The sequence below is a fragment of the Carassius carassius genome, chromosome 13, assembly GCF_963082965.1.
Source record: "Carassius carassius chromosome 13, fCarCar2.1, whole genome shotgun sequence".
Lineage (NCBI taxonomy): Eukaryota > Metazoa > Chordata > Actinopteri > Cypriniformes > Cyprinidae > Carassius > Carassius carassius.
The window spans coordinates 7,881,907-7,895,691 of record NC_081767.1 but is presented as its reverse complement, the minus strand read 5'-3'; the positions used below and the strand labels follow the sequence as shown (position 1 = coordinate 7,895,691).

The 13,785-nt window shown below is 35.4% G+C and overlaps 1 protein-coding gene across 1 annotated transcript in view; it reads right to left on the bottom strand.

Annotated features, from left to right (window-relative positions):
- The window catches only part of LOC132155914 (ras GTPase-activating protein 2-like), a 42,130-nt gene extending 28,982 nt beyond the window's left edge, over nt 1-13,148 (bottom strand). Inside the window, exon 1 of the mRNA XM_059564686.1 lies at nt 12,834-13,148. Coding sequence (XP_059420669.1) covers nt 12,834-12,891 — 58 coding nt within the window. The 5' untranslated portion in view covers nt 12,892-13,148. The remainder of the gene's footprint in view (nt 1-12,833) is intronic.
- Nucleotides 13,149-13,785: the final 637 nt, after the last annotated feature.

Here is a 13,785-nt window from a genome sequence, read left to right as displayed (position 1 = left end):
AAAAGCTGCCTTAGGACATTCTGTATAAGAACAAGAGAAAATAACAAAAATTCACTTTTTCTTCAAATATTTTTTTTTTTTTTTTGGTATCTAAACACTGCATTTGAATTAGAGCTTTGTCAGTTGTGGGGTCGGCAATATACAGCCACTAACACACACTATTGCACACACACACACACACACTTGCAGGAGAGCTGTGGTGGTGCAGAGGCTTGAGGCGGATGTGGCCGCTCTACGTGGAGCTCATCTAAGATGTGGTTACAGACGAGAAGCATTAACTTCCTCCCAGCATGCACTGGGGCTTCCAGGAGAGCGCTGATTCAAAAGATCAAATTCAAAAACACACACATACACAACCACACATACTAATGTGTCAGAGGGTCGATGTAGCCAACTGATCCAGACCACATCGAACCAGGACAAAACAGCTAGAGATCTCTTCTGAATGTAAGAACAATTATAAATAAAAACAAACACGCACCTTATAATGTTTTATGACAAATTTACAATATCAGATAATCTGGCTTCTTTATTGTGGTTCACAGCTTTCAGTTTTAGGTCTCCTCTAATATCACCACAAATGTTGCCTTATATATATATATACATCAAAATTCAAAGATCTAAGACTTTTTCTATGTAAAAAAGGCCTATTTCTCTCAAATATTGTTCACAAATCTGTCTAAATCTGTGTTCGTGAGCACTTCTCCTTTGCCGAGATAATCCATCCACCTCACAGGTGTGGCATATCAAGATGCTGATTAGACAGCATAATTATTCCACTGGTGTGCCTTAGGCTGGCCACAATAAAATGGCACTCTAAAATGTGCAGGTGTACTGAATTGAGGGGTCAGGGGTCCGAAAAACAGTTAGTATCTGTGTGACCACCATTTGCCTCACACAGTGCAACACATCTCCTTTGCATAGAGTTGATCAGGTTGTTGATTGTAGCCTGTAGAATATTAGTATGCTAGTCATGATGATCAAATGTAAATGAATTGCAATTAATGTAATTTTTGCTTATTTTAATTAAAATCATGTCAAAACAGGATGGTTTTCATTGATTTGTTAGAGCAAGATTTTTTGTCTGCTGGGGTAATATGCTTAAAATAACATGCATTACATATCAAAAGTCTTAAAAATAACCCCCATTTTCTGTATGCAAAATATATTTTAATTTTATCTTTTGGGCTGATATATGACTCCATAATGCATTGATGAGCATATATTCTACGTCTTGTATTAATTTTTCTGAAAAATCCTGTCATACGCGCACAAACTGACAGTCACCACTTATAAGCTACTAAACGTAATTTTCTGTAAAGTTGCTTTGTAATGATTTGTATTGTAAAAAGCGCTATACAAATAAACTTGAATTGAATTGAATTTAATTCTCATTAGGGATCAAAGACTGAATGCACAAAGTCTGCAACTTACACCTTTACCAATTACAAAGTCTCTGTTTCCGGCACACACCTCTTCCCCTGAACCATTCAGAAAACAACAGCAAATGCAACCCTGAGCAGCTCATAACGATGCTCACAGTTGACACAGATAAAGACTCAGAGGAAACTAAACTCCAAAGAGCACACTGCCGCAGGGAGCAGTGATGGCAGCCAATGCCCTAAAGTTAACCCTCTCTTCTCGCACACATACACACAGGTGTGATGAAGAGAAGCGAATGTGTATAGCACTGTACACTTAGCAACGGAAGTGAATACAAACCACAACTGTGAGGCCTGGACAAACAAGCTCCACAAGGCTTCACATACATGCAGATAGAAAACTCTGGAGTTCCCTACATGCAAACACACACACACACACACATATGCACTCACACTCACATTCATAAACATAAACAAACATGTAAAAAAAATGCAACTATACCAGAAATATGTTTAACCCATATAATCATGAGCTGAAGCAGTCGATGCACATTTGACTGCTTTGTCGAACCGTGGTTACACAGGATTCGAACCAGAGCTCCAAGCCACTAAAGTACATCTCTGTACTAGTGTTGTCACGGTACCAAAATTTCAGTATTCGGTACCGATACCAGTGAAAATCTACGGTTCTCGGTAACAATTTCGGTAGCAAAGTAAAACACAAAAATATGCTAATGAAAAAAAACACTTTTTTTATCACTAAAAATAAAACCAATGCTATTCTTTATACTTATTTACAATTGTGTTTAAAGTTTTTCTACAAGTAATATAATTATGAAAAACAGTAAACAAGTTTCATCCAAATTTAATTAGTCTTTTAATGAATTAAATTTAAACATTTTTATTTTTTGCTAAATAAAGCCAATTTGCTATTAAAATTAAAACACGGAAAAAATATTGTGCGATTTATTTCTTTAAAAAATTAAGTTTTATTAATTTTTTCAACAGTAGTAGCAGTATCACATACATTCTACTAAATAATAGTTATATTTATAGCACAGTGCCTTTATGTAAAGTTTTTATTTTGACGGGCTTCTTTTATTTTGACACTGGTTTTACTCAAAGAAACGGTAAAATGCTTGTGAAGTGACTCAGAACAGTTCTAGTGATGTTGTTTATGTCTTTATATCATTGAGACGGCAGATGCCGAAATTACTGCAAGCGTCACGCGCTTCAGTCTATGTAGTAAACAAACCATTCATTCACACAGAGATGCGCAGAACATGCAGGATTCATATTTCAACCAACTTTTGCGACTTAACATTTACAGATACTGGTCCATATGGAGATTTGATTTGATTCATTTATGCTAACTTTGACAAATTCCGTGACTGTCCATATTAAAATGTAAGTTTAATTTTCATGACTGGATTTTGAGATTCCGTCCGCCTTTTCTGCTTCGCGAAAATCAAAGCGCTGTATGGGTCAAGAACTGGGTTGACCGGGTACTCGGTACCACCGATACTTAAAAAAACCTGGTACAGTCACATTTTCATTTTTTTAATGGTACATGGTACCAAAGTACCGGGTCTTTTGACAACACTACTCTGTGAGCTACCGAACAAACCTACCGCCAATGAAAACCCATAGATATGAAGCTGGATATGTGCGATGCTAACATTCAACAGCATAAGTTTTCAAATCTCCAAGCACATTAATATTTTGTATTGATGTCATAACATGATATTCTTCAAGTAATTGTGCGAAAATTACGCTTTATTAATCAAAAATTTGTGTGGAAAGGAATAAAAGGTGTCAAGAGTTTTACTGCCTCTAGTGTTCACTTATTTTTGAAACTGTAGTGATATGTACTAATTGGTACGTATTTTTGGTCTCACTAAAAAGTGCACCCAGGTTAATTTATGCCATAAGACCAGGTAGAAAATGCCACTAGACTTTGGGTCTAAACAAGACCAAGAGACAAAATAAAACAAAACAAAACATTCACTATTGTCACAATTGATGAGACAGGATGTGACAAACCAAAAGACAAGACATAAACAAAACAAAAGCCACAGGACACATGCCTACAAGGAAAACTGAACTGCTAATTTAACCAAAAGAACAAAGTAAACACACACACACACACACACAATTTGTTATTATTAAGCTTATATATATTCACAACCTCTTGATCCCCACGAGGGTTAATTTTATGCAGAAACACTCTGATGGCAACTTGCTGATACAAGTTAAATCAATATTCATTAATATTTTTAGGACACAATATAATCTTGTGAGTGTCATTGCCTACACAACAGTTAGTTAATATCACATTCACTCTTGAAGAGTGTTGCATCACATCATTAAACTGTGCTTGGTGGTAAAATCAGAGACTGGTTAGTGTTAGCTGTGTAAGCACAACGCACTGCTAAGGGTGTGTGAGGTGACAGCGTCAATCTGCTTCCACTCTTTAAAGAACTATTAATATCTAATCCCAGTGCCTCTGACTGTGAAAACTAAAGCGACTTTCGAGCTCTGCGCTAAACCCTCCTGCCCTGATTCGCTCAGAACCAGCCCCAGAGACCCGTGTGACACCATGCCTAACTGCTTTTAGAAGATCTTAACAGACCCACCGGATAGACCGGAAGGGGAAACTCTGAGTTGGTTAGTTTTTAACCCCATCTTTGACCCTAATTTAGCCAGGCTCATAATAATTTAACTTTGCTAAGCTCTTGTAAAAAAAAAAAAACTGAAGCTCCTCAGAAAAAATAATGAACAGGCAGAAAAGCTAACTTAAGAACTAATACAGGCAGTATTTGAATCTAGCCTACAGTTTAACAGCATTCGGACTATTTTTAACAGCATGTGCTATTCAACCAAAAACATCAGCATGTCCAGTTATTAGCTACCTCAGAAATAATACAGTTATTACACAGCTCTCTGGAATACTTGTTTCTGACTGGTGAATCGTGACATTCAGCGGTCAAATATTTATATACATTGACTGATATTCTATATAGGCGAACTGATCTTTGTCCCAAGCAACTAGTTTCATTTAGACACATAACTGATATTTGTGCAAGTTTCATGTGTAATGTCACTCTGTAGTCTCTTTATTTTTATTAAAGTTTAATATATTATATATATATAATATTATATATATATAATATATATATATATATATATATACACATACACACACATATATAGGCTATATAAAGGAAAAAACTAACACTTCTTTACTGATATGTTCAGAATCATTCTGGTATGATTTTATGGATAGTTTTTTAATGTGTTGCTCAAAACTATTTGTAACAAAATAGCTCTTGCGAAAGAAGTATGAAGGCACAAGAGAAGGATGAGGTTTGAGAGTGAATGAAGTAAGCGGTCAGAAGGTTATGAGTCAATGAGTGTGAGCCACAAGTTTTAAACACCAACCTCAGCTTGTTTGCTACTAGGGCTGTAGCTATCGAATATTTTAGTAATCGAGTATTCTACCAAAAATTCCATCGATTAATCGAGTAATCGGATAAAATTAGTTTTTGCTTAATTAAAGTGTTATATTAATTATGCAAGAGAAAATAAGACTCCTGGGTCTCTTAAAATGAACAGCTAAGTTTCCTTTTTAGAAAAAATATATTTTTATTTTTTAAATGCATAGAATGCAATGCATACATCCAAAATAAACATTTAATTATTACCCATTGTTTCTCTGTCTGTACTTGTACTGTGAACAATGACAAGAAAGTTGACAGATGAATTAAGTGCATTTAAGTGCCATTCAGTTGGGGTTTTAAATAAAGCATTTTCTGAGATGCACATTAAACATTAAACCCATAAAATATTAATTTACTTTATCTTTTAATTATTGAATATTAACTTAACTTTTTGGTAAACAAAGGGGATTTACTTTTTAAAAATAAAATATGGAAGAAATGTTGTGAGATTAAACCTTAAAAAAATTATGATAGATTTTTTCAGTAGTAGGCTATGTACATTCTGCAGAACAATAGTCTTTAACCGGAATTTTATTTTGATGGGTTGACGTACCTTTACAGTTCTGTGTATGTGATGTGACGCTGGTTTTACTCAAATCAAATGGTCAGATGCTCATGAAGTGACTGTCAGTGCAGTTCTGGAGATGTTGTTCATGTGTTCACGTCTTATTTAGTGAGACAGCAGACGCTGAAATTACCGGAGCGTCATGCGCGCTTCTGTGTGTTTAATGAATGAAGATGCACTTCTGCTCCATTCATTAACACAGACACACAGAACATGCAGGATTCATATTTAAATAGACTGTTCCGGCTTAATATTTACAGATATTAGTCCATATCGTGATTTGATGTAAGTGCAATGACCTATTTTTGATTAATTCATTCAAAATTTGTCAAATTCCGTGCCATTCCGCGTTGAACTGTAAATTCCGTTTTTATGACTGGATTCCGCGATTCCCTCCGCGTTTTCTGCATCGCGGAAATCATAGGGCCCTAGTTGTGGTATGCCAGCTCTATCTTGCAATCAGAGGTGGGTAGTAACGAGTTACATTTACTTCGTTACATTTACTTGAGTAATTTATTTGGGTAACTAATACTTTTGGGAGTATATTTAAAGATGGGTACTTTTACTCTTACTTGAGTAAATTTTTTGAGAAAAATCTGTACTTTTACTTCGTTACTGTGGGCGACGCTCCTCTCGTTACTTTATCTTAATGCAATAAATGTTATAAAATGCTTCAGTTTATTCCAAACGCGATGTCCACTTTTCTCTGGACAATGAGCGATGCTCATTCGCGAATGATTCATTCTTTTGAGTCAACTCAATCAACTTGATCAAACCAGTTGGCAAACGAGTGAATTGGTTCATGAATCAGTTTGAATGATTCGTTCAGTTCCCTGCCGCGTGCGCTGAGCGACTGAAGCGGTTCACTCAGAGTTGTAACGTTTAACATCAGCAGCGTTGAAAACGTGGCTATGAAACTGCACTGAATTGAAAGCAAATCTGCAAAGGCTATTATTTGCTAGCGATGAAGATCCTTATTAGATGAACACCACGTGCGCTGTTCAACGGGTAATAACTTGGGCTACGTTCGATTACAGTACACGATACCACTGTGACATTAGATTGTTGTACGTGTGACTTATAACAGAAGGGAACCAAGTTGAATGCAGCTTCCAAAAGACAAAAAATAGCCGATTAATATTTACTTAATTTTAATACAATCACACCGGCGTGAGAACGTTCAGCGAGTCATTTCATCAGCTGCTAAATTCAGATCTGTGATCGCTGGCTGGCGCTGAGCCAGAGATAGATGCGTTTTTACAGCGCTGCGCATTATAACCAATCACACACGATTCTGTTGAGCTTTTGAATGCAATGGCCAATCAGAGGCGTTCAGATGAGTCATCGCTAAAATGCCGGTTCTTTTTTCACTCGCTCGCTGACTGAATACCTCTTTCTGGCGAGTTTTCTCGTCAGAAACAACAAAGTGCAGATGTGTGTACGAATCGGTAAATAAGATATTGATTTCACAGTGTTAACAGTTTCAGTGATTTTAATGGGAGTTTTTGAGAGTGATTGAACTCTAGACTGTCAGTGAAAATGATCTTTGATAATGTAAATGTTATTTGCTCTCTTTCTGAACAATGAAAGATTAGTAGCAGTTTTTATATCAAATTAACTTTCAATGTTAAATTCATATTTAATATAAAGTCCTATTAAAAATATGTTATGACATGACACCTATATCTGTTACTTAAGTAAACAGACAGGGTTTTATAATAAATTACATAATTAGGCTACTTTGACCATCGCATATTATCATTATTAACAATCTATGAAATGTGAGAATCGATATATTTCATTATATAGTTCATGCGTCTGGGAATGTTTCTAATAAAAATGAAAAAAATAATAATAATAATAATGCTTAATAATAATTTGCCAATATGCTGTTGTGGCTGCTGTGTGTCACATGACGACCCCCCATGCCTAGACACAATTAATTAAGATATTTCCACAATATTTACGCTTGCAGAAATATACTTCTGCGTGCAGACAGAGGAAGATCCGTCAATGTGCATTTGGTTCGTTATGTTCAGATGTCCGGTAACTTAGGCGTGATGTGAGGAGTTTTCTCTCTTCTCTGTGTCAGAGGTTATTTATACATATATAATACATACTTTAAAATATAATTTATTTTGTGGTGCAAATCCGAATTTTCATCAGCTGTTACTCCAGTTTTCAGAGTTATGATCCTTCAAAATATAATTCTAATATATTGATTTATTACCAGTGCTGGAAACAGTTTTGTTGCTTAATATTTTTTTGGAACCTCTGACATTTTGTTTGGGATTATTTGATGAATAGAAAGATAAAAAGAACATCACTGATAGTAAATCAACATATTGGAATGATTTCTGAAGGATTATGTGACACTGAAGACTGGAGTAAAGGCTGATGAAATATATATATATTTATACACACATACATTACATACATTTTATCTATATATCTAAATAAAAATAGGCTCAGTATAAATGACCCAAAGTAACTAGTAACTAACTACTTGAGTAGATTTTTTATCTGATACTCTTTTACTCTTACTCAAGTAACTATTCAGACTAGTACTTTTACTTTTACTTGAGTAAATATTTATATAAGTAATTTTACTTTTACTTGAGTACAGTTTTTGGGTACTCCACCCACCTCTACTTGCAATGGACACGTTTGCCTGCGCCCTAAAAATCAAAACACTGCTGACTCCTTGCAGTATGAGATCTCGGACGCAGCGCTTGTGTCTCCTTCCGCTTTGTGGGTGACGTAAACGCGTTGTCACATTAAAAAAATCATTGCGAAAGAACCTGACGTGAGATTTAAAATAAATTAAAAGAGGCTTCAAGGCAGAGGAATTTGCCTCGATCATTTTTTGTAATCGAGTTACTCGAGGAATCGTTTCAGCCCTATTTGCTACATTTAAAGGCTCCATGAAATCACTTTACAGACACACTTGATGCAGGACTTTTGGACAAAACATATCAAAGAGCTTGTTTTCGGTTTCAAAACAGCCAACAGACTTCACATCAATCAATAGTTCTTTCATCGGTATTTCATAAATACATCAATAGAACAATATTTCTGTCTGTTTTCTATAAAACAGAACCCACCAAACTCGGAAACTGATTTAATACTCACTATAGTATAGTATAGTATAGTGGTTTAAATATAATAGACTAGCATGTTTGTCTATAGTGAAATGTTCTAATAAGGGCATCGGAATTGGTTGACACCGGAACATTGTGGCCAGTATTAAGTCGTAAGAGTGTGTTGTAAGACGGTCCTCATAGATCCAGCCCTTAGTTCAGTTCCTCTTTGTCGGCTGTTATTAGTATACTACTGAACGCTTCACAGTTCTCCAACACATCACAGCAGGAAAACATTTCCTCCTACTGTTTGTATATGTGCACGCACACCTGCTGATAGCCTGCTGTTTGTGCGCAAAAAAGAGGGGTAAAGAAAAGAAAAAGATAACATCGGAGTGAGTAAATAAGTCTTTTAGTACATAAGGGTACCAACATACACTTTCCAATGGAAACGACTCACAAAAAAAAAAAAAAAACATTGCTAAGGTGTTCAGAATAGTTTTTTTTTTTTTTTGCACGTTTATGGTGTTCTGAGAGGATTTTCAAATGTTTTATGAGTGGTTTTAGCATTAAAGCTAGGAATAAAACAAGAAATAACAAATTAAATGACAGAGAATCAATTAAATCATTATATTATAATTTCTCTGCAAAACTATAAACTACAATACTTGGTCTTGGTACATTTATCTTAAGCATGTTTTTGATCAGATAACACTTAAGATTGGGAAACATATTAACTATTAACTGAGCTTTCCATTAATAAACTCCTCATTTGCTGCTTAATTGATAGGAAGTAGCCTATAAGGTAGTTGTAGTAGATTTTATGTTTAGACATTGGGGTAGGGTTAGAATATGGACATATGGAATATGGTTATGAAAAATAAGGCATTCATATGTGCCTTATAAGTACTAATAAACAGCCAATATGCTTGTTATATGCATGCTAATAAGCAATTTTGGCCAATATCTTAATTAATACCAGATTTGTTTTTGTTTTTTTTAAGCAAATATTACTGTAGGAAAAAATATTATTGTAGGAAAAAATTAACAACATCATAAATGGTGCATGCACAGAACAGTTTATGTGTTTTTTTTTTGAGGCCATAACCCAATTTGTGGTTATGTGTGGTGTTGACATACGTCCCAATTAGGACACTAACATGGACAAAGACATCACTGCAGTGTGACGCACTGAACGCAGTGGCCTACATACTCATAACAGTCATTCTGAAACCTTGGTGTGCTTTTGTGAATGAAAAAGCCTTTGAGCTATATTCAAAAACCTCACGGACCAATGGGCAGTAGCCATTATTAGACATCACAGTTGTTGTCAACCAAAATACTAGTAAGCAAATTAATGCCCTTATCCTTTCATAAAAATAGCTGATGACTAAAGCCAAATACACTATGCATTTAACACAGTTTTTTTTTATATAGAGCCCAACTAACTGCACAAATAAAACAGTTAGCTTGCCACTGATAAACTTTTCAGTGTCACGTCTGTTACACTGTCCCGTTTGAGAGTTTCAGATATGCTAGAAAATTTGATTTTATAGCACATGACTGATGTCATGAGACATGTCTCTAGTTACAGTGTATCATTCAGTTTGTATCGCCCTGATTGACCCTGAACCTAATCTTTCCGGTCAGGGCAAGCAAAAGACTGTGTAGGAAGTGGCTGACCAAAGACTTTAGTTAAATGTAATTTAAAAAAAAATATGTTTTTCAGGATTTTTTTTTTACATTGTTTATTAAAAAATCTTCAAATTACTGGAAATTTATGTAGATGCAGTAAAAGTCAAGAGTACCTGGTTTCTTCCCTAAGCGTTTACAAAGAAGAAAGCAATTACATAACAGTACCCTGTAATTTCCTAAGAAATTTCCCAGTTCTTCCTATAGGCACCTGTACCTTTTTTGACGCACTAAACATGTTATACTCTGTTAGTATAACTACTATAATACAACTATCCTACACTCTCAGGGAAAAGAAAGGTACAATAGCTGTGACTGGGGTGACCGCTTTTCAAAAGGTATGCCTAAAGAGCTTTTCTTTCTGAGAGTGTAATTCTGTCAGATCATATGAAACTAAATTTTATGATTCTACAAATATACTGTCACTCAAAACTCTATCTAATTCACACAATGGCATGCTATTCACTTTTATTGTTTATTAGTATTATGACTGTACTGCACTACACGTTATTGGAATTGACCTGAGGTAGGGACTTTCAAGTCATCCAAATGCCATAAAAGCCCCACTTACACACCGACTTCCAAAAACTCCCTGTTTCTGAATCCCCCCACATCCCCAGTGCAGACAGCAGTTTTAGTACAGTGGCAAAAGCAGGTTACTGAGTGGTAACGGTAATCAGAAAAGCCTACCCTCATCCAGGTGGAAAGATAAAAGCGATGACTTTCACACAATCATACGCATGCACACATAGTTGGGCATCAAGAGTTGTACAGAAGACTAATACTGACAGATCTAGACAGAGATTTTAAGGTACTATACTTATATCAGGGTTATTATTATTTAATTTTTTTACAGAAATTTGCTGAAATAATACTTTAGAATTTCAACTTGTACCAAAGGACATCTTTTTCATTATATTATCATTTTTTTTCTATATGCCAGTAAAATGATGAGCTACTCCACTTGACATGAATTATGCAACATCATGTGGATATGAGGCTTCCAGTGAGCTTTCCAGAGAGTGATGATTTACCACGAACTCACTTGCAACACAAGGTTTCGGTTCAATTTTTTTTTTTTTTTTGTATTTTGGTGGGTGAGGGGTGGGAGACAGTAAAAACATTAGCACCAATCACCAAAATTAAGAAAAAATCCCAAACAAATTGAGTTTAAATTGAAATCAGCTCAATCTATTCAAAACACCTGACATGTCAAAATCTTATTAGACACGGAGCGATCTTTCATTTGCCCTGATAGTGTCAATATCAGCTGTCATGTCATATCCTTTACAAAAATGTGCCATGTACCAAAAGTACAATTTTACATTAATTGTATCAAAAGGTAATATCACATTACACTTTAAGAACGTGCAATTGTCTTTCTAATAAGTTAATTTAAATGCTATTACATTAAGAACATGTTTAGGTTACTAAACACAACAATATTTTACAGTGTACTGTGAAATGTGATGAATGCGACGATACTCATTTATAATGGAATTTAAGTTATTCTTTTAAAGAATAACATTACTGTGGAAGAATGGCAAAAATAATATAGTAATACCATGTTATTATGTCCACAAATGGCACTTTATTGTGATTCCATGGTAGAAGTGGGCAATACATCTTACAATTTATATAACTAAACTAAACCTATACTGGGATATACAAATCAATGTATTAAGGGACAGATTGAATATGGTTTTTGAGTATGACCTAACAGAAACTATAACGTTACCGTAGTTAACTTAGTGCAAGTCATAATACATTTAATATGATGTTCTGCAAAGAGTGTAAAAAGCTTTCTGTCATGTTAACTTCTTTTTTAGATGACAGAAGCTGCTAATACTAACGTTAAGTTACCACAGTAATATATATGATTTTTAATCAATGGAAAGTAAACTGGGCACGTAAATTACTAAGTAAATGAATCTGTCATTTGACGTCTATGCTATACTTCAGTACGATTGCGTTACAGAATATACCAAAATACGGGTTTTCAAAATCTTTTGAAGAAATTCATAAATATTATAATTATCTGTGGCAATGTTTGAGTATTTAAAGCGATGCAAGAACTTCCGTCCAGCTCAGAATTGGTCAAATTTCGGCGAGGATCCCACCGACTGTTTCACACCGTCAGTCCGGTTAAGAATGAATCAACCAACCGTCAACTCCAGTGACATGAAGACGGTGTTAGTAAAACCAGAACACTATTTTACTCTTGTACAAACATTAAAGTGAATAAATACGACGGTTGTGGGGGGGAACCAGGCTATGGAACACGTTAGCACCACTGCTAACTCAGATAATGGGCAAACGCCTGAGCTATATCTGTCACTGGTGATGTAAACATGATTTAAACGTAAAATATCCCAAATTAAGTGACCTACATATCCAAACTGTGTGCAGTTTGGCAAACAACGCTGGTTTCACAGAGCCCCATCCAGTAGCGCCGAGTGTGTGTGTGTGTGTGTGTGTGTGTGTCCGTGTGTTGCTCCTACCGCGCCCCTCTTTCCCCCGTGCTGATCCTTTTCTTTCGTTCCCAAAGCCATCTAAACACACTCTTCCACACACACACATCTAACTCAGTGTCCAAGCAGCGTGTCGCACTTACATATTTTCCCTCGGAGGCTCTGTAAAATCCGGATTTTCGTGTCGTCTTCTTCCGCCATGGTCCAAGTTTCGTCTCTGTACAGTACATTCAACACTTATCACATCCGTTTATGAATGCAGGCTCACGGACGGACGGCCCTCCGAAGCGTCACCGGTTCAGCGCGATTGGTCGCCACGGCAAACCGGGATTTGTGTGAATCAACTCACACAGGCAACATCATGTAGTCAAAACAAACGGAAGCCCTAGTGGAGGACGAGCGACAGAGCAGATGAACGGGGCCCTCGACAGAAGCCTCGTGTTTTAAAACTAGAGAGCTGCCTACCGAGAGAGCCTAAAAAGTCTTGTCAAGTTCCACCGCTCACTAGGTTTGGAAACAATCTGTGCGGGTAGTTTTGAAAGCAGCACAAATCTGTTTGCTAGTGGTTTTGTCTTTCCTTAAAGGGACATTTTTCCCCCTAATGATTGTTACTAATAAATAAACTTAACAAATAGTATCATGGTATGCACCATCCATGGTCTGTGTGTACCTGTGTTACAGATATTTTTAAAGACATACTGTTTTTTTTTTTTTTACTTTTATTACCCAGTATAAAAATAAAATTGTTTAATGTGATAATAATAAACATATTATAATACAGTAGTATTGCCAATAATCAGACTAAATACCCTTTTTGGACTGTGAATGTGCATTTCCAGAAAGCTTAACATCCTAAATCTAACATCCAAAATCAAATTATAATATAATATATAATATAGGCTATAATATTTATTAAAATATATTTTCATTATTTAAATAATAATAATAAGAAGAAGAATATGCATTTATATTGTGCTATATTAGCCTGGTATTAAATTAGAAAATACTAGTCAACATAACTGCCACACTTCCTCTCTTCCTCTCTTCTGACTGTCATAATTTATCTGTTTGTTTTATTATTTTGGATAGTTGTAG